The 23,371-nt window shown below is 32.9% G+C and overlaps 1 protein-coding gene across 2 annotated transcripts in view; it reads left to right on the top strand.

The window, feature by feature from the left end:
- The window catches only part of LOC115886333, a 103,761-nt gene that overhangs the window by 7,872 nt on the left and 72,518 nt on the right, over nucleotides 1-23,371 (top strand). For both annotated transcript variants that reach the window (XM_030905427.1, XM_030905426.1), the window contains exons 2-3: nucleotides 8,551-8,696; nucleotides 21,127-21,283. In XM_030905427.1, coding sequence (XP_030761287.1) covers nucleotides 8,551-8,696; nucleotides 21,127-21,283 — 303 coding nt within the window. The remainder of the gene's footprint in view (nucleotides 1-8,550; nucleotides 8,697-21,126; nucleotides 21,284-23,371) is intronic.

The following is a 23,371-nucleotide window of genomic DNA, read 5'->3' as shown; positions in this document are numbered from 1 at the left end:
AATTTCTATATTAGCAGTTCAAGGCAAGAAACTCTTATATAATTTTATTAATTTATAATATTCCGATCTCCTATTTGAAAATAGTAAAATGATTTTTCAATGAAATTTTACGCGAGGATGCCAATTTTTCACCTGATTTGTTTTAGACATCACAAAAAAAAACACTAAATCACCACAATACACCAAAACACTTTTACTTTTACATTGGACGCGCGTTTCGCTAACCATGTTAGCATTATCAGCAGATGATTTTAAACTAGTGTCAGTTTATAATGGTTACCAAAACGCGTGTCCAGTGTAAAAGTAAAAGTGTTTTGGTGTATTGTGGTGATTTAGTGTTTTTATTTTGCTGTGTAACACCAAAGGTTCCAACGCTCAACTGTAATCTTAGACATCACATTTTACAGATACGATGCCATCTTGATTTTTTCAAATTGAAATCACGCATACTTTAACAACGTCCGGGGATTGAAAATTTAAATCTACCAATTTTAAGATGCGTATTCACTATCCGAACGAACAAACGAATGTTCATTCGTTCGTTCTGTAGTAGTATTGACGGGACCGGATTTTAGAACCAAACAAAAACACCTTAAGGTGCGTATTCATTATCCGAACGAACGAACGAACGAGCGAGCGTACGAATGGAATTCGGTATATTTGGACGGTGGACCGAACGCATGCGGTCGTTCGTTTGTTCGTTCGCTCGGCCATCCGTTTCGAGTCGGTACATCAAAGGCGTTCGCAAACGAATGGGATAAGGTGTTTTCGTTTGGTTCTAAAATCCGGTCCCGTCCATACTACTACCGAACGAACGAATGAACATTCGTTCGTTCGGATAGTGAATACGCACCTTTAACCCATTCGTTTGCGAACGCCTTTGATGTACGTTAAAGTTTTATTTTTTTTATGTAAGGCATTCTCGCATAAAATTACATTGAAAAATTCTTTTACTATTTTCATACAGGTAATAGAAAAACTATAAATTAAAATTAAAGCCTCTTAAATTGACACTGGAAGATTTTATTTTTCAACCCCTCGTTTATCTAAAACAGTAAGTGTTAAGTGTATTTTGTGTCAGCTATTGTATTATTTTATAAACACTCTCCATTAAGAGTCTATTTCACTAGTCCGAAAAAGTAGCAAAATAAGCGTTCGGTATGGTATGGTTCGGTACGGGCTAGGTATTTTTACACAAATACAGAAGGAAATTAAAGATAAAGGATTATACTATATCCGTATTGTAGCACCTTTTTAGACAACTTCTTTATTTTTAAGATTTTGATGGTCAAACATCAACAAAATATTCCTTATGTTTGGACTAAATTTTCTCGAAAATAAAGACATAATTTAAAATTCAGTTACAATAGGGAAATAGATTGAAGTTTTGTGATTAAATTGATATATAATTTATATGGTTTTGTAACAAATTGCTCGCTATTTCATGACAAATGCTGAAACTCTGCAAACCTTGATCAAAGCACGTGTGTTTGGAATTTTGGATGTGGCTTAACACGACAGGATCGGGCTAAGCCTTAGGGCAGATTTCTGAAATATAATATATATTTTCTTCTCCTACACACCCGCTTACCCGACCCCTGAGAGCGACCAGAACAGTACAGCGTAATAGACTCTCAAATATTTAATAAATAAAAAAATCAATTAACAGAAAATATGTCTTAGAAAAGAACAAAAAAAGAACGAAAATGGAAGAATAATTTAAAAAGATTTTGCTCCTGCGTTGCAAGACGAAAACTAGTCAGGTCATATTTTTATCGATAAAGCGTTTGTAATTTTAGAATGGCTGAGAAGGATGAGAGGTATTTTTATTTTTAGTAAAACACTTGTTTTGTAAGGATAGGTCAAAATATTAGCACGTTGGAGTCGGTTTTCGATATTTTAAAAGTGAATGTAAATAGAAGAGTGGGTAGCTGAATCTATATCAGTCCTTAAAATATAATTTTCATTTACTTTTTTATTACAGTTAACCGCTTTCTAGTATTTCCAATCTCAACTGGTTTTTGAAAGTGTAGGAGTAATTAAAAGAAAAATATATAATGAATTAATTATAACATAAATTTATTAGTATTATATTTTTTAATAAACATAGTGTAACAATCATTTTAAACAGATAGTTCTAAAGAATCTTGTTTTTAATGTTAGCACTAATTGGTTTTTGTTATTAAAATGCTGAATGTGTTATAATTTTTTGTATTAACTAATTATAAATTCTAAAATTGAGTCCGTTTAGTTCTGGATGTTGCGATAAGCAAAGCTATTTGAACCTTACTGAGTGGCGTTGTACAGGGTGTCCCACTAAGAATAGCTCTCGGCTGTATATCGGAAAGTACGGAAGCCTACGGAAAAAAATATTTACAACTAAAAGGGCTATGAGAAATTGCAGAAAATTATTTTCAAGTTTGTAAAACGGCCGCTAGAGGGCGCAACTGCTATGGAAAATAAGAAAAAAAATTTTACAGAATTTTGCCTAGATAACGGGTACCACAAATAATAGCTTCATAATCTTCAGTAAATATTGGATTTTTTTTTGTTAGAATCATTTTCCCCTATCGGCTAAAATAAAGTGGTGGGGGAAGGTTAGATCTGTCTTTATTTAAATGTTAATAATTCCGGACTGGGGATCAGAATCCAACAAACGAAGGCTCGTTTAAAAGAGCGTTTCTTACTCTATATTATACCGTAAACATAATAATAATAAAGTTTTGTTACGTAGACGCTAGGGGGCGCTTTCTTACAACTTAATAAACAAAGCGCGTTTTTTCAAAAAAATCAAATACGATAGTATATGTAGTTTTAGCTGATAGTAAAGGGTAGTAAAAGCTTAAAAAGTGAGCGAAAACCGCATCTTGATATCTTCTTTTAAACCGAAGATATTAGCAAAATTATAATAAATACCAAAAATTAAGCCCTTAATTACCTTATTTTTACAACACGGTATATCAGTAGCATTCTTGATTATGCCCATTCTAACAAAAAATATGGTAGAAACAGTTAGTTTATTTTAAAATCGACGATATACCAGGATACCATAATACCAGATGCATTAATATCTAATAATTAAGATATTAATAAGAGAGAACAAGTTCTAAGGTTTTTCAACCAGAAGATTCTGCGTTTTCCAGATCTTCTTCTGCATAATACATTTCCTTGGAGAAGCTACCGAAGCAGACCATAATATCATTTGGTTCCGCATTATGCGTCCGATATATTCTAATTTGCGTCTTTAGAATGTCCACTATTTCGGTCTCATTTTGAAGCACTTTTTAAACTTCTTTCTTGTTGGATTTTGGATACGTCGTCCACTCATGGATTCTAAAAATTCGTCTGTATAGCCATATCTCAAATGTGGACGCTTCTGTCAATATCCAGACATAGCATTATCACATATGATGTAGATTAATTTTTGTTTCTGGAATTGCATACTTATAATCTGAGCGTACTGGAGAAAATATGTAGAATTTCCATTATTAAAAATTGTTTATCATGCTGTTGTTGAAAGTAATATACGATATTGTATAATATTTTATGGAAACTTTAAACAAATTTTCTAATTGCAAAATTGCCTTGGAACAAACGTTATCTTGAGATTCTTCGCGCCTATTTTTGTGGAATTTAGTCGTGGATTTTCCTCTGTGTGATATTTTCAGAACATTTCCAGGTGCAATTAAATCGGAATTTCTTGCCGCTGCTTCTAAATTGAAAGCTATGTCGCGTGCCTTTTTATATGTCAGATTCTTCTGTTGAAAAAGTTGTTGTCTTATAACATCGTTTTGCAAGCCGAAAACTAACTGATCCCGTAGCTGAGTTTCCAGATTTGATTCAAAATTGCAATACTTGGATAATCTCTTCAATTCCGCAATGTATGTAGCAATTGTCTCACCACTTTCTTGTTTTCTCTATCTGAATTTATACCTTTCTGCTATTTCAGATGGTCTGGGTTCTGACGATTTTCCATTAATTTAATTAAATCACCGAAAGCCATCTCTTCTGGTAATACCGGACTACACAAGTCAACCATCAACTCAAACGCTTCATCACCCACTACAGTTATTAAAATTGCAGTTTTTAGATTTTCTTCCACTTTATTTACTTTAAAATATTGGCAGATTCTGGTCACATAAGAACTCCAATTACTTTCACCCACTCTGAATGCTTCTAATTTTCCAATTGACATTTTCTTCAAACTTAATTTCACTTAATAATTTATTTATTGGTTTCGTTTACCGACTGCGCCAGTGTAAAGTACTTAGGTTTTATAATTTATATATTTATTAATTTAGATATATTTAATAATATAACGAAAGCCAACTGCGAAGTGAAGTTTTTATTCTCTATTTTACATATATTTATAAACTATCAAACCACATTCCTTAATATATAAATAAGGTATTTTATAGCGATGGGAACTATCGAATGAATTAGACTATCGAATGGTTACTGAATGAATGATTTCAACTATCGAATGGTTTTATTCGAATAAAATCATTCATTCATTTGTATACTAAAGCATATGTGACAACCTCGCCGTGCGACTAAATGGTTATCGTTGCGCCACGACTATCGAATGCTTTTGATAAATGAAATTTAGTATTCGTTTGATTTTTGTGTGCGTCAGTGGCATTATTAGTTCTTCCAAATTTTTATAACTTCGCCTTGTAAATACTATCCTATTTTTACGTTTATTAAAATATTTAAAGTACTAAAATAGTAGTTTTTTTTAATTGACGTTTGTGTGCGAAGTGGTCAAAATTTTTCCAAAAATTTGTGTGATTTTCCGTAGCCCGATCTTTCAATTATTTAATTTTATATGGTATATTATGGTTAGGTTAGATTGCACTTTTTTAAAGGGAAATTTTGAGAAGTAGCAATTTTTAACAGAGATGAGATGAACTTACAATTAATTTTAAAAATACATATTTGTATTTTAGATGTTTTAATAATATGAATTAGTTGACTTAATAATCATATTTAAGTAATGTGGTTAAGTAAATTGTTATCGAACTCAAATTTTGGGGTGAGAAAATTAAATTGAAAGTTTTACACGTGCCAATTTAAGAAAAAAAGTTAACAATGTTTGTATTTTGTTTATGCTAATTCTCTTACATGTAGTTTTTTGCGAAGAAATATTTCATTTATGTTTTAAAGTAAATGCCAGCAAAAGTAAATATTATTTTTAAATAATAATATAAAGTAATAAAAAGTAATATAAATAATTTTGATTTCTAATTTTTTATTATATTTTCCTTCCATTACACTGCATGCTTAGAAAATTAATAAATGTTTATATTTCATGATTTTAAAATTTGTTGTTAATATAACAAATTAGTTCTGTAATTATTATTATTTATTAAACCAACGTTGCCATTTAGAGACTATATTATTTTTAAATAGGATCTAATATAAATACTTTTGACTTCCTATTTGTTGTTTATATATTGCTACTACTTAAAACAAATGTTTATATTATTAAATGATTGTAAATTTTGTTGTTAATAGGTATAACAAATTATTACTGTTATTATTATTTATTAACCAGTCTTTGCTTAAAAACATTAAAAATAATTTTCCTACATCAAAAATAGAAAGTATTATTGCAGTGTAACAACAGAATATTAATAAAAAAATGCAAAACATATAGACCTACTATCCCTAACTAACTAATGCTAAAGAATAATATTCTTTGCTAATACCAACTAATACGAATATATGGCAACAGCGCCCTTCATAATATATTTTCTGTGTAAATACTAGCACCTCAATAAAAAAATAATGTGTCCTTATCTTTATTTGACTCCGCAAAAAATCAAAGATGCCGGCTTCTTTCATAGCATTGCCACCGACCGCTGTCGGGTTTCTAGGAAAGAAACCTACGTCGCCGGACGACAACTAAAATCCAGTTTATATTTTATTAAAATCGATCCTGACGAATAAATGAATTTGATAAATGAATGAATTTTATAAATGAATGAATTTTATAAATGAATGGTTTTTGCTGCCGAATTACTAGAATAGGATATTTCAAGGCAGATGACGCATCTATTCGATAATTTTTATTCGAATAGTTTTCGACGAATGTTTTCTTACTAGCTATCGAATTATTCGAATGAATTGCAACTATCGAATGTTTCGATAGTATTCATTCGATAGTTCCCACTACTAGTATTTTACACTTAGAAACTAACAATTTGATTTCATCATTTATTCTACAATAAGTAATATTCAAATATATTACAGCAATGACATTGAGAGACTGTTTATAGTCCAAAAGAGAGCTTTACGTACGATGCTTAACATGGAATTTCAGGATTCTTGTAGAGGGAAATTCAAAACCTATAATCTACTGACTATCGGTGCAATTGTCATTCAGGAATGCTCTTTGTATCCAAAAACCGGAACGAATACACCATCTTGACATGCCAATGGAAGTTAGAATAGAATAGCCTTAAGTCTCATACTTAAAACTATTGATTTGACATTTCTATAAGAAATATTATACTGGGGATTTTTGACATGCCCTTCCAAAAATTGTTATTAACTTGATTTAATTATTTATTTAGGGCGATGGTCCAGCTACGTCGAAACACCGGTTAGAACATTATCCCATTAGAACATCGAAGTTAAGCGACTTAAGGCGATAGTAGTGTATGGACGGGTGACCGGTTCGAAACTCTGTATCTCTGTTGTCCTGTTGTCCACTCTGTATGTGCTGTTGTCCAAAAAAAGGCAAAAGTGTAAAATCTATTGACACACTCCGCTCATTCACGCTGGTTCGAGGCCGGATGAGATCGGATATCTCATGTAGCGATGGGAACTATCGAATGAATTAGACTATCGAATGGTTAATGAATGAATGATTTCAACTATCGAATGGTTTTATTCGAATAAAATCATTCATTCATTTGTATACTAAAGCATATGTGACAACCTCGCCGTGCGACTAAATGGTTATCGTTGAGCCACGACTATCGAATGCTTTTGATAAATGAAATTTAGTATTCGTTTGATTTTTGTATGCGTCAGTGCATTATTAGTTCTTCCAAATTTTTATAACTTCACCGTATAAATACTGTGCTATTTTTGCGTTTACTAAAATAGTTAAAATACTAAAATAGTAGTTATTTTTTAATTTTATTTATTGACGATTGTGTGCATGTGCAGGTGGTCAAAATTTTTCCGAAAAGTTGTGTGGTTTTCCGTAGTCCGATCTTTCAATTATTTAATTTTATATGGTATATGGTCTATTTTTTAATGGGAAATTTTGAGAAGTAGCAATTTTTAAGAGAGATGAGATGAACTTAAATTAATTTTAAAAGTACATATTTGTATTTTAGATGTTTTAATAATATGAATTAGTTGAACTTAATAATCATATTAAAGTAATGTGGTTAAGTAAATGGTTATCGAACTCAAACTATGGGGTGAGAAAATTAAAATGAAAGTTTTACACGTGCCAATTTAAAAAAAAAGTTAACGATGTTTGTATTTTGTTTATGCTAATTCTCTTACATGTAGTTTTTTGCGAAGAAATATTTCATTTATTTTTTAAAGTAAATGCCAGTAAAAGTAAATATAATTTTTAAATAGTAATATAAAGCACCTAATATAAATAATTTTGATTTCTAATTTTTTATTTCTATTTTCCTTCCATTACACTGCATGCTTAGAAAATTAATAAATGTTTATATTTCATGATTTTAAAATTTGTTGTTAATATAACAAATTAGTTCTGTAATTATTATTATTTAATAAACCAACGTTGCCACACACAAAAAATTTAGAGACTATATTTTTTTTAAATAGGATCTAATATAAATAATTCTGACATCTAATTTGTTGTTTATATTTTGCTACTACTTAAAAAAAATATTTATATTAAATCATTTTAAATTTTGTTGTTAATAGGTATAACAAATTATTACTGTTATTATTATTTATTAAACCAGTCCTTGCTTAAAAACATTACTAACTTTTCCTACATCCAAAATAACAAGTATTATTGCAGTGTAACAACAGAATATTAATTAAAAAAATGCAGAATATATAGACATACTAACCCTAACTAACTAAAGCCAAACAATAATATTCTTTGCTAATATCAACTAATACCAAAATATGGCAACAGCGCCCTTCATAATGTATTTTCTGTGTAAATACTAGCACCTCAATAAAAAAAATAATGTGTCCTTATCTATATCTGACTCCGCAAAAAATCAAAGATGCCGCCTTCTTTCATAGCATTGCCACCGACCGCTGTCGGGCTTCTCGGAAAGAAACCTACGTATCGAATATTTCGATAGTATTCATTCGATAGTTCCCACTACTAATCTCATGAGTAAGAGTCGATTTAGACGCTTGCCAAGTCGGTAGGCCATTAACAATGATATGGCCGAGGACCGCGGTTCGGATTCCGCGTAAACAAAGTAAAAAAGAAGACGTTAACTGAAATCTTTACTTTACTTTAATTATTTATTCAGTTATCATGATTTAAAATAATTATTGTTTAGTTAATACTTATTCTGTTTGTTTCAGCTGTTACAGCCACCGCTATGCAGAAGAGCAAATCTTCTTCTAGCGTGATGCAACAGGGAAGTCGTTTGGTGGCCAAGAAAATCTTCAGGTCGAGATCGAAAAGTCAGACCAGGCCATCGCAAACGCCGTGTAGTTGGACTCCACGGGTAAGATTTAAGTTTTAGAAGTATATATACAGGGTGAGTCTTAAAGTGCAAATATTTTTATGGGTGGTATATTTCGACCCCAGAAACACGTCTATGAGATTTTTTTGCGCAAAAAAAGATGTTCGAAAATCGTGCATTTTCTGTTAAATTTCGCTGTATATTTTTCGAAAACTTTTTAGAACTGCCTGTTTACCGCAAATTTTCCCACGGTATAATTTCTTAATCTCTGATATTACCATAGTTATGGCTTAACTCTCTAACAGCAGAGGCTTAGATGGGCACCAAAACTGTAGCTGTTAAAACAACGCAAGGAACTCCACAAGGTGGAGTAACCTCCCCTTTGCTGTGGAGCTTGGTGGTGGATGAACTACTAGATGAATCAACTCTAGCGGGAATACACTGCATTGGGTATGCAGATGACATAGTCATGATCGCTCGGGGGAAACATGAAGGCACCTTGTGTGATATTATCCAAAGAGGACTCCGTATCACTGAGAGATGGTGTAGGACTGTCGGGCTGAGTATCAACTCAGACAAAACCGCGATAGTGCCATTCACCAGAAGGCGAAGTCTGAAAAATTTGAAAAGAATCCAACTAGATGGAAAGGAAATACTGCCAACACAGGAAGTTAAATACCTGGAAATAACCCTGGACAGTAAACTCCTGTGGAACAGGCATATTAAGAACACTACCAGGAAAGCCATAAAGGCTCTCATGATATGCAGAAGACTGGCCGGAAATAGATGGGGCTGCTCCCCTAACATTTTGCGCTGGATGTATACCATGATAGTAAGACCCATGATTACTTATGGAGCAGTTGACTGGTACACAAAACTAGAGCAACGGACGGCAAGGCTAAACCTATGCAAAGTCCAGAGACTAGCATGTGTTTGCATCACAGGAGCCATGAGAACCTGTCCAACAGCAGCAATGGAGGTCATTCTAGATCTAACACCACTGCACATTGTCATTGGTAGATATGCCAATGCGACAATGATTAGAATGGTCACTAACGGAATTAGTACTGGGAGAATTGTCAGATCAGGGGCTTGGAACACCCTCAAAAAGGAAATACCACTCCTGCAACTCCCATTGGACGATATGCCAAGAACGTACAACTTTGACAAACATGTCAATGTAGTATTGAGCAATAAGAAGGGTTGGAAGAGCGAAACGCTTGCCCAGCAGTTAAAAGACCATACCATAACTTGGTATATTCATACTTCCAAAACCAATACGGGAACAGGGATCGGAGTGTTTGGGCCGAGAGCTAATTACTCCGAACCAATGGGCACTTACCCTAGTATCCTACAGGCAGAAATCTACGCTATCGAGAGATGCGTACAACTTATCTTAGATAGGAACTATCGGAAACAAGAAATAGCCATCTTGTCTGATAGTCAAGCAGCGTTAAAGGCGATCAACTCAGTATCAATCAATTCGAAATTGGTCAAAGAATGCATAGAGAAGCTGAATAAATTAGGCAAAGAAAACAAAGTCCTCCTACACTGGGTGCCTGCTCACCAAGGGATAGAAGGCAATGAAAAAGCAAATAATCTAGCTAGGAAAGGAGCGAACACTCCACTAACTGGACCAGAACCGTTCTGCTTTCCAAGTGGTAACCAACTCAAGGCGGAACTCAAGAACTTGGAAGATTCCATCCGCAACCTGGAATGGAAATCTTGCAATGGTCTAAGACACTCGAAGAAGTTTCTGAGGGCTTATGATCAAGAAAAATCACAGATCTTCCTGGGTCTGAGTAAGAACAATCTTCGGATTGTCACGGGGTTTTTAACAGGACACTCAATGAACACCTCAGTAGATTGAAACTAAGAAGAAACGGCGAATGCAGATTCTGAGGGGAAGATGGGGAAACACCAGTACACCTCATCACTGAGTGCGCCGAGACGACAACCATTCGTGCCATGAATTTTGGTACGACTGATATTGGAGATGGACTCTATAAAACCGTCCCAGATACTGGCTTTTGTCAAAGCCCTGGGACTGTATGATGAGTTATGATTCAAGAAAGGGGGACACAATGGATCTGTAAGGTCGAAGTGATTAACCCCCCTCCCACTCATTCTAAATTCTAAATTCTAAAAATGGCTTAACTCCATGCATGGTTACGGCACTAAAAGGGATGCAAATACAGAAAAAATCCTGTGGCTCTCAAAATTTTTTCAAAAAACAAACTTAACTGGATCTTTTCCGAATTTTCTTTCTTGTAAATTTAATCTAATATCTATGTTGCCACATTACCAAGAAATTATATTTTTTTAACTAAAAACTAAAAACAATTCCAAGAAATTTTTCAAAAAATTTCAAATTTTCAAAATTCTTTTTTCGTGAAAGACAACTCATAGGCGTTTTTCTGGGGTTGAACTATACTACCGGTTAAAATAGTTGCACATATTTCTGGGACACCCTGTATAATAAATACACTCAGATGCAAAAAGAACACAACGGAGAAAAATTTTTAAACTGTTATATTTTTTTTAATTTTAGCCCTATTTTCATGAATTTTTTAGCAAGCTGTATATAATTATATCAACTTTAATTTGTAATCTGAGTTTTTATAAACTTTAGTATTTGGCATATCATACAGGGTTAATCGAGGGGTTGCTTTTTTACCCTAACTTTGACACACCCTGTGCAATAATTTCGTGTGTAAATTTTCCTGAAATATAATTTTCTCAATTGGGTATAATTTATTTTTGAAGTTTTTTTTTTCAATATGACAAGGCAGCTTTGGTGATTATTGGGAACTATATACTACTATGAACTGCCCATCATGTTCGACGTTTGGGAAATGCCTGGCAGGACGGTTAGGGGTCGCGAAGCGTTACCAGCTTCATTAAATGAACTTCGCTTGGTCCTTAAAGAAGAACGGAAAAACATAACGCAATATGATATATGCAGCCTCAGTGACAATATGAACAAACTTATACAGGCAGTTATAGCAGCCAGGGGAGGCAATACAAAGTATTAGGGTATTTTTTACAATTTTTTTTTCTGTTTGTATGCTTCAGTATTACAGATGTTTTCCTTAGTATCGTTAGTCTATCGTTTTCCTTAGTATCGTTAGTCTATCGTTTTCCTTAGTATCGTTAGCTAGTTCTGTTATCGTTATTAATGTTTATTAAAACCAGGACTGTATCGTTAGTCTTTAACGTCTTTTTTTAAATTTAGTGTAGTGTATCCGATGCAGCGTAATATGACGTTACGATAATAGTCACCAAAACCACCTCATCTTTTTAAAAAATTACATCAAAAGTAATGATAACTGAAAAAATTGCAAATTGATCATGATCAGTTCATTTCGCTCTTAAAAATTAACCAAAACATGCATTGACGTCATCCAAAAATCAAAATGCTCAGGAGACATGGTTCTTACCGTAAAATTATATTTTAGGAAAATTTACATACGAAATTATTGCACAGGGTGTTTTAAAGTTAGGATAAAAAAACAAGTCCTCGTTAACCCTGTATAATATGCCAATTACTAAAGTTTACAAAAAACTGAGTTTACAAATTAAAGTTGATATAATTATATACAGTTTGTTAGAAAATGCATACAAATAGGACTAAAAATAAAAAAAATATAACACTTTAAATTTGACAAAAAAATTCTCTGTTGCGTTTTTTGCATCTTAGTGTATTATTATTTCTATGTATGATAAATTTTTAAAGTATGAAATTTTATACAGGGTAGGTCCTAAATAAGTGCAAATATTTTGAAGGTTTCGATAAAATAAAAAAATTGCGTTGCCATTTTCAACATTTATTTATCACCAAAAATTTGCCGAGGTCCAAACAATCCACCCTTAAAAATATTTGGATTTATTTAAAACTCACCCTGTATATTGAGTGATGATGTAATGAAACGAAATAAATTTATTTTTAAACTGCTTCAAATATAACCAAATTTAATTGAAACAAAAATATGCCAGACATTTAAGCAAAACTATTTGCCGCACATTCTACTGCCAATTGTTTTGAGTATTAAGAATTTCTGGTGACAATACGTTTAGTCTGAATATAAGTATGCGATCGGTTGAAAAATATCTGGCTCTGTCGCTTAACTAATAAGTTAGAATAATTATAATTCTTCCCTAACTAAGTGGTTTTATCGCTAAATTTAACTAAAGCTAAGTACAACACAAATCTTAAATACGTGGACTGTTATAACAACAAATACATCGTAAAAGACTATTTTGGTAGCATTCTGAACTAGAATTCAAGTTAAACATTTTAGAAAATAATTTAAAGGAAAAATGTTAATTCAATTAATATTAATTTTTGTATACTGCTCAGATTTATCTGGTCTGCTATCATATATTTTGGAAATTAGAGAATTACCTGAAGATTTTCATCTAAAAATTGGCATTGATAGTGGTGGTGGATCACTTAAAGTTTGTCTGAATGTGCTCCCTGAAAATGATCCCGAATATTTCAAGAAATATAAAAGTGCTGGAATTAATAACTATTCATAATTGGCTTAGGACCAAAGTTGTCTGAATCTTATGCTAACATTAAAATCCTCTTTGAGACGTTAGATCTGCAGTTCATATGTGGAATGTGTTCCTATACTTTTGCCGCTGACTTTAAGCTTATTATGATTCTCCTTGGTCTTCAGTCAAATTCATCCATTCACACTTGCCCATGGTGTGATGTAAATGTAAAGGAAATGGAAATTAAAGGATCATTCAGAACTATAAAAAGTATTACAGAAAATACAAATTTATGGCAACAATCTGGAGGAAATATAACAAAAGCCAAAGATTTTATTAAGCGTTTTTATTTGAAATATTTATTTTTGTATTTTTTAAACTGTTGTTCAATGAACCATATAAAAAGGGGCAATTATTTTTTAGAAAACTGTATAAACTTACCTTTCATCATTGGCGACGAAGAAACACCTGTCTTAAAGTATATTCCCCCTCTTGAGCTTCACCTTTTGTTAGGTGTGGTTCAAAAACTATTTGATTGTCTTGAATTGGAGAATACCAATGTGGCAACAGAATGGATAAAAAAGCGGGATTGAAACTAGATCATTATGGAAAATGTAACGGAAATAACACCAGACAACTTTTAAAGAAAGTGGATATTTTGAAGACGATATCGCCCGGTAAAGAATCCTATTCAAAGTTTTTAGAACCAAAAACCTAAACATTTTTTTTAGGAAATAAATATATTGCAGTGTTGTCTGCATTCAATCAAGTAGTTTCGAGTTGTTTTGGTCAAGCACTAAACAAACATTTTGAACATGACATCGAACAATTTAGATTGGAAATACTCAACTTAGCTATTAAGATAACTCCAAAGATTCATGTAATTCTGCATCATGTGCCAGAGTTTATAAAAGCAAATCATAGAGCTCCAGGATTTTACTCGCAACAAGCATCTGCGAGCAGGTTAATTTTTCCTTTAAATTATTTTCTAAAAAGTTTAACTTGAATCCTCGTTCAGAATGCTACCAAAATAGACTTTTACGATGTATTTGTTGTTATAATAGTCCACGTATTTAAGATTTGTGTTGTACTTAGCTTTAGTTAAATTTAGCGATAAAACCACTTAGTTAGGGAAGAAATATAATTGTTTTAACTTATTAGTTAACATTTTTATGCAAAATAAAACATATAGCTGTAATATGATTTTTTTGACAAATTATTTGTCAGTTTTGGGTCTCAAAATTCAAAGTTACGGTACGTCACTGGATCTATGGAAATGATTTAGTTGATCGATGATTTTGAAAGAACGCCATTATGACCATTAAAAAATTACTAATTTTACAATTTATATATTTTTTATTTTGAATCATATAAAAACCGAACAGTGATTAGATATAATTTAAATGTGTTGATGTTATTAAATATAGTTTGTTTAAATTATTACAAAATTCGCGAAATCTCTCATTGCAAATATTATTTTCGTTTTAATTGCTGCTCACAGCTACAATTTTTTTGCATTACAACCGGCGCGGTTCAATTTGACGCACCCTGTACAGGGTGGGTCAAATTCGACGCTTTTAAATGGAAACACCCTTTTCTATAGGAGATAGACAAAAACTAATATCGGTGTCTGGAGCTCAATTTTTGTCAAAAACATGATGGTGAAAACCGCATATCGATATCTGTTACCGTTTCGGAGTTACGGGGTGTTTTTCAAAATTATGCATTTTTAACAAATCGCTGTAACTTTTTTGCTATGGAAAATTTTGTATTTTTATGAAAACATTTCCAAAACACCTTTTTACGTAGAATTTAATGGTTTAAGTATAATTTTTTTTTGAATTAATAATTTAAGAATTATCAACAGAAAATTTATTTTTTTATATGGGACACCCTGTACATTTTTAATTTATTGAAAAGAATTTAAAATTACCTTTCCAAAAATATAACACACGTGATATTTTGCTCGATTCCTCTTCGAGATATAGGGTATATAAAAATTCGCACGCTTTAAATAATTAGGCTTTGCACCGGCTGTAATGCAAAAAATTCTAGCTGTGAGCATCAATTAAAACGAAAATAATATTTGCTATGAGAGATGCAGAATTTTATAAAAATTTAAAATATATTTAACCAACATCAACACATTTAAACTATTTCTAATAACAATAAAAATAAATAGTAAACCAAGACATGAGATTTTGCTACAGGTGTTCGACATATCGACTGTCTTTTGTTATGGACAGACGGGGCAGTTTTTGAACATTTCCCGCGGAATTCATTAACTCAGTCGGGGTGAAAGATACCCTTTCATAACTGCTAAGTATTTCTAATTCTTGTCTAGATTATACGGAAGAATAAGGAACCTTTATTCTTCCGCAAATATATCCATAGGATTAGATCCTTGGGCACTATGTCAGGCCGGCTCGACGGCCAACGGCTGGGATCTTGGTTAGCTATTCAATTATTCTTGAAATTGGCTGCAAAAATTTGCTGATAACTTCAGCGTTCAGACGCGGTGCGTCGTCTTGCTGGAAAAATATGTTTTCGAGTTCCATTAAGGGCATATCATCAATAAGGAGTCCAAAGCCTACTAGTTAAAAGTGGCGAACTTTTGAAAATTCTGTATTTCGAAGGGGATTATAACAAAATATCAAATGTGCTATATTTTTGGAAAGGTAATTTTATATTCTTTTCAGTTAATTAAAAATATAGGGGGTGTCCCAAATAAAAAATCATTTTTTCTGTTGATAACTCCTAAATTATTAATTTTAAAAAAATTATACTTAAACCATTAAATTCTACGTAAAAGGTGCTTTGGGAATGTTTTCATAGAAATACAAAATTTTTCATAGCAAAAAAGTTACAGCGATTTGTTAAAAATGCACATTTTTGAAAAACACCCCGTAACTCCGAAACGGTAACAGATATTGATGTGCGGTTTTCACCATCATGTTTTTGATGAAAGTTGAGCTCCAGACACCGATATTTGTTTTCGTCTATCTCCTATAGAAAAGGGTGTTTCCATTTAAAAGCGTCGAATTTGACCCACCCTGTACATTGGGAGTTGGAGAGGTGGCATTTTCCTTTTGTGGGTACGAGTATTAGTCACATTCGTCGATTTTTCTTTCCAAGCCTACACTGACGCCCTATTTTTTTCGAACGTATGTTATTTTTTGCTTTTTACATAAACCAAAAAATGTGTTATTTCGAATAAAAAACATTAATTTTCATTTGTTACTCTAAACTTGTCACTGTAACAAAAAAAACAAATTCTCTTGTTTGGAAATGGAGACTAATTCATTAGAGATTAACACGTTTGTTGTATAAAGTAATCTTAGAGGAAATTCATTATTTGCCATCCACGCAATATCGCGGCGTATATAAGTCAGAAAGTACAAAAAAATAAATGCTCCCATAATTCCTAGTTTTAAAAATAATCTTTTTTTATTCGAACAATGTTTGGATTAAAGGCAGATTTAATTATTAAACAGAAAATTAATTGGATTAAAAATAAAATTACGCGTTCCAGGAATAGTGGAATCGGATAGTCTCGCCTATTTTTAGAACAATTTTGCTTTGATTGAATTTCAAAGAAAAAAATTTATAATAAGCTTATGTAATATATACAGGGTGGATCAAATTCGACGCTTTTACAGGGAATCACCGTTTTCTATAGGAGATAGACGAAAACTAATATCGGTGTCTGTTTATGAGTTGCGGGGTGTGAAAAATGGGCATTTTTAAAAAGTCGTTGTAACTTTTTTGCTATGGAATATTTTGCATTTTTGTGGCATTTCGAACATTCGAAGGCACTTTTTAACGTAGAATCTAATGGTTTAAGTATAATTTTTTTAAAGAAAAAAAAAACAACGCTTTATTGTACAAAAAGCCAAAACAGCTTCATCGACAAAGCAAAACAAAAAAAGCACAAAAACAAATATACAAATAATACAAAAAATGTCATACAATACAAATCAATTTAAAAAAAAATACGTCATAAAATTACAAATAAAACATATATGGACATTGCAGAACACAGGCGTATCTAGAAAATTTTACAAAAGGAAAACTGTAAATGGATAAAATCATGTTATAATAACATAAAATCAAGAGTTATAAAATATTAAATACTAGACCTTTAACCAGTGTGTGAGATGATCAAAATATTAAAATTAAAATTCTAAATTGTTCATGATTAAACATCAACAAAGAAGTCGTTTACCGCATATAGGGCTCTCTCCAGTACGTATGATTTCAGAGCTTTGCGAAATGCGGGAAAGAATGAAAGTGACTTGATATTCGAAGGCAAATGATTGTACATTTTCTTGGCATTGTACAGTACTGAGCCCTTAACTAGTTCTGAGCTCGGGGTTGGCAGATAAATATCGTGCTCCGCATTCCTAATTGGATAGTTGTGAGAACGCCTTTCCGGAATAGAGAATATGTGCTTGCGGATTAAGCAAACGGAGTCAGTATTTTGAAATTTTTAAAGAAATTGTGGCAGTGAGTTCTACTGTTTAGTCCCAATAAGTATCGAACTGCTCTCTTTTGAAGTTTGAAAATACGATAAAATTTTGTCGCGCAGCAAGTACCCCAAAATGGAAGGGCATAACGAAGATGCGACTCAAAAAGGGCATAATAGACCATTCTAGATGTTGATGAGTTAAGTTCCTTAGACACTGATCTTAGCGCAAAAAAAAGTTAATAAACTAATATAAAGTATTGCCTCCTCGATTTGTTATGAGTGCATCAAGTAGTCGGGGCATCCCCAATCCCCACTATAAGGTTGTGTATGATTTCTTGAGGTAAGTTCTGCCATTCCCCTTGAGCGGCAAAGATCAACTTCTAGCGATTTCTTGGTGGGTTATTGCTGCAAAATACAGCTCTGGTGATGTAGTCTCAGACATGTTCACTAGGATTCATGTGGGGGGAGAGTGGAGGCCAGTCCAGTCGTCTTCCCTTTATTTAATGCTTCCTGGACCATCCTATCTCTGTGAGGACGAGCGTTATCATCCATGAGAATAAAATTATTGCCGATTTCTTCTCGCAGTGGATAAATTATTGGTCTGATTACAGTTTTCACATACAAATGAGCGTCCATCACCTCAGGAATATGAATGAGCTCTGTTCGCCTATTGTACACGATGCCACCCCAGAACATCTCAGTTCCTCCTTGATAAGGAGTAACAGAAGAGCTGTATTCAAGCGATGCTTCCTCCCTCCCTCCCTCCACACTCGCTGACGATAGTCATCACTGATCAAACCTATCCTGGTTTCGTCAGTGAAAATTACGTTTCTCCACTGAGATAATAACCAGTTCTGGTGTTCTCTAGCCCAATGTAGCCTCCTTTGCCTATGGTGTAAAGTTAATAGAAGGACTCACAGTGGACATTCAAGTCGCCTGGAAATGGTTCGGCTTGATATCACTCGGTGGTAAGTTCGTTGAAACTGAGATCGTAGCTCTCGAATTGGAACTGACCCATTTCTTCTGGCAAATTGAGCCAAGTAGCGATCCTGTCGTTCAGTCGTTACCCTTGTACGGCCCAACCTAGGACGAGATCTTACATTTCCGGTGTCCATATACCGTTGTATAATTCGGCTTACAATACTTCGCACTAAATTTAAACGATCAGCAAATGATGCCTGCTGAGACCTTCTTCATGCAAAGTGATAATTCGGGCATTATCGAAGGCAGAAATTTCGTGCCCTGGCATTTTTGTGGCCTTTTACAACATTAACTACAAGATTGAACTCGAACTAAGAAACAAAATTTGACCGCAAATAGCAAAACCATACACATTCCATCGATAAGGTTTTCTTTCATTGCTTTTATGACCTATTTTTTTGACACATATTAAGGTATTTGTACACATAGCCACAACAATATGCTATGCAAGGAAATAAATTTATCTGGGAGGTGCAAGACTTTTGCTGATGAGTTTATTTCCTAAGTCAATTGGAAGTATTATACAGGGTTGTTCACCACATACGACACGGAGTATTGTAGCTAAACGATGAATTTTTTAAGTCTTGGGTTCGATGAAGGACTATTAGAGGTACAATTTAAAAATAATTTTACAAGATACAGAGTGTCCCAAATAAGTAAAAAATATCAAAGTTGTATTTTTTTAAATGGAACACCCTGTATATTATTGCATTTTTAGTTTCTACGATTAAAATAAAGGTAAATTTGATTAAGGTTTATTATACTTAAACCTTACCGTTTTGAAATATTTTCAATTTTGTGAAATTGCAGTAAAAATTTTAAGGCTTCATTCCTCCAAGGGTACCAAAGTTTTTAATACTTAATATTTACTGAAGTTTATTTATTGATCAGTTATTGTGTTGCAATAATAAAAATAATACTACCTTATACAGAGTGTCTAAAAATTTATTTTAAATAATTATTACCTTCAAACGGCAATAACTTGTTTAAGTTAAATGGAACACCCTATATATTTTACGAGAATCAGATGCACAATTTAATTGTCTATCAAATTATATTATACCATTTTTTACCTACCTCTTTAAGTTTCCGTAGAAAATGCATTTTCTTGTAATTTAGATTTTATTTATCAATATACCCATGGAATATTGACATTTTAGATTATTTTTAAAGATGTACCAAATTTTTAAAGAGTACAGATACTAATATTTTGGATATAATTCGTTTATTTCATTAAAAAATAAAAAAAACTGTTTAAATATTTGTTAAAGAGGGCCAATTAATATGATTCCAGTATTCAAACTGCATTAACTGACTGCATTGATTAATAATAATTGTTCCAAATACTAAAAAAACTGAATTTTGTATGGGTATTAGACAGTGTGATAAAAACTAACACCTTAAAAATGATATTTCATTTTTTAATAAATGCTTATTTATAACAAAGAGACTTTAATTTTGATAACTTATTATTATATTGATTTCTGACACAAATCCACATTTATTTAGAATAATTTATTAACGAATACAATTAAGTATGTAATTAATTAGTATACGGGCGGAAATAATGGTGCTATATTTAATTAATGGTATACTCTTTTATAAAGATTTAAATAGTTTTCTTTTTGCATACAACATTATTGTTTTTAGCAAAACGATAATATTGCTAGAATGTCAATATATGATGTCAATATTCCATGGGTGTCAATAATAAAATGTCAATATTCCGTTCCATAATATATTTATTATGAGGTCTAAATTATAAGAAAATGCATTTTCTACGAAAACTTGACAGGATAGGTAAAAAGTGGTATAATACAATTTGATAGACAATTAAATTATGCATCTGATTCTCATAAAATATACAGGGTGTTCCATTTAAATTAAACAAGTTATTGCCGTTTAAAGCTAGTAATTATTTAAAATAAATTTTTAGAGACTCTGTATAAGGTAGTGTAATTTTTATTATTGCAACACAATAACTGATCAACAAATAAACTTCAGTAAATATTTAGTATTAAAAACTTTGATACCTTTGAAGAAATGAAGCCTTAAAATTTTTACTGCAATTTCACAAAATTGAAAATATTTCAAAAACGGTAAGGTTTAAGTGTAATAAACCTTAATCAAATTTACCTTTATTTTAATCGTAGAAACTAAAAATGCAATAATACACAGGGTGTTTCATTTAAAAAAATACAACTTTGATATTTTTTACTTATTTGGGACACTCTGTATCTTGTAAATTATTTTTAAATTGTACCTCTAATAGTCCTTCATCGAACCCAAAACTTGAAATTTGTAAAAATCTAATCGTTTAGCTACAATACTCCGTGTCGTATGTGGTGAACAACCCTGTATATCCCGACGATGCCGACAAAGACAGTGCCAAAATTAAGAGTCCCAGTCTATTCCAACTGACTTCAGATCAACTATGTAAATGGCTGCAAATACGAATGAATGTCAATAGAATGGTAACTTTTGCTAGATGTGTTCTCGGCTTAATATTGTTTTTTTTTGTTTCAGGGTAGCGGTGTGTGGACCAGCGTGACGGGGAGAGAAGTAATTTTAGGAGATACAAATTTATTGCATTTAACGGATATAGAGAGGAAGGTCTTGCAAAAAGTTGCTATCGCAAAGTTGCAAGCCTTAAACTTGGGCGTGTCTGTCAAAGTTCCTACAGGTAGGTAACTTTTTTACAGTTGTGACAAAACTTTCAAGATTTGTCCGTTAACATGGTAGTGTGGCCTTTATATAATTATAATTAAAATAATTTACTGAGCGGTAGGCAGAACTTGGATAATGAGAACACCGACTTTTCAGAGCGTAAATATAGATTATCGTTTACATATAAAAAAACAAAATATATCCAGCTAAAAATAGAAATTAAGGTATCGCACTTTTATGGTAAGAGTTCTTTCTAAATTCAGTTAATATACAATTCTACTACCACTTACCTTATTACGTTTTAAGCAAATTATTAGTCTGAATCTTCACGTCGTTTTAACCTTTTGAAATACCTATGCTGAATTATGCTAACCCACTGAATCTTTCTCTAACCCAGTATATTTCCCTTCCAATATGATGTTCGATCTTCAAACGTATCTGGTGTAGGATTTTTCCCACATGTAAGGTTTCTATCCTCTTCCGATGTTTCACATGCCTGTTGACTTTTAGCGGTTTATATCCTGGGCAAATATATACTTTTTACCTGGAGTCCAACTCCTGCTCCGCCATATCTAGATGCCTACATTCTATCTTTGAATGCAACCCATATGAACGATCTGGGTGTTTATACGAATCGTCCAGTCTAATTATTCCACAGGTACCAAATTTATGAGAGGGATGGATTTACTTATGGTCTGAGGTGTGGCTGTCAAATTTAGTATACGAATAACGATTTCTCTGTTCTGTTGTTTAGTGGGTTCTGAAAAATTCGCTATCGTAGCCGCAGAGTTCTGCTGCAGTATGGTTCAACAGTTCACAAATCACAGTGCCTGTAGGGACTCGAGTACTTACAGATACACTATATTTGCAACCATGTAAAGTTGGTATAGTTATTTCCTCACGAAGCCTAATCGAACTAGGTTGCTTAGAGCAAGCTAATTCTTCACTGAGAATGTGGCCAGCATTCAGTAGTTTCAAACTTGTGAGTACTTTCTGGTTTATTATTTTTCCATGAGTTATTCGTATACCTTTGCGGTCTATTGTACTCTTCGAATTGAGGGTTCGAATTTTCCTCACTACGTGGTCCTTCAGCATTCCTGCCTTCACAGTGTAGCTCGTTGTTTATGTGTAGTACCTTGTTTCCCCTGACTTGCATACAATAATCGACTGAAGTGGATCCCCTGTGCCCCTAGCTGTGAACTTCTTTCACATGCCCTGTGGACTTCCTCCACACTGTCAATACCCGACAGTACTGTCTATTCCAGACAAAAAAACATAAACTCGGGTTTTCGGCCCCTCTGAGTTTTGGCACGCTCTAGTCGATAGGTTCCTGCCCCCTTGACTTCGTATGCCATCACTGACCTCCTTATCAGTGAACGCAGGTTTCACACTCATTGTCCTGGATGACAAATCCGTGGCAGAATTAGACGTACATCTGATATGTCCACACTACACTTCTGAATTTTCCTCTTTAGTTTGTCGATAGTCCTTTGCAACTCTTCTGGACTTAGGAGTAGAAATTCCTTCGGCTCCTTCCTCGCAAAACTAATGTATGTTCCTATCCATGATTATTCCTTCATATTACATTTTCTCGTGCTTACTTGTGCTTTTCGGAGACTGTCTGGCCACCCTTAGTGAGTGCCTAGATGAGATCCAACGTCCTGTATGTAGTTTGAAAGGAAACGTTGACCTGAAGCCCATAAACCAATTTGCCAACCGTGAACATCTTCTTCTAAACATAACCTTACATGCCTTACGCAACTTACATGCGCCCCCTTTATCTTTGGAACATTGTCGAAAATCTACTTCTCTTATTTTCGACGACTACTTTTTAAAACACCCTCGTAAAAAGTTGGAGCTCTAACGATGAGACGTAACCGTCGCTTCATTGTGTCCCGTCTAGGTACCTACTATTGAAACAGGGGTCTCAAAAAAAACATCTGGTTCCAATTCACAAGTGCATCCATTTTCATCTAGAATTCGTTATCTACAAAGGTTACCTAAACTCTCTAAACGCAGAACATATTTTTTGCTATTAATGTTTTTTAGAATGCATAAAAGAAATGAATATAAACTGACAAAAAAATTGAAGTATACGGCAGTA

This window comes from Sitophilus oryzae, unplaced genomic scaffold (genome assembly GCF_002938485.1).
Source record: "Sitophilus oryzae breed Bouriz unplaced genomic scaffold, Soryzae_2.0 scaffold_484_pilon_pilon, whole genome shotgun sequence".
Classification (NCBI taxonomy): Eukaryota; Metazoa; Arthropoda; class Insecta; order Coleoptera; family Curculionidae; genus Sitophilus; species Sitophilus oryzae.
The sequence above is the reverse complement of the archived record's forward strand: the minus strand, read 5'-3'. Positions and strand labels throughout refer to the sequence as shown.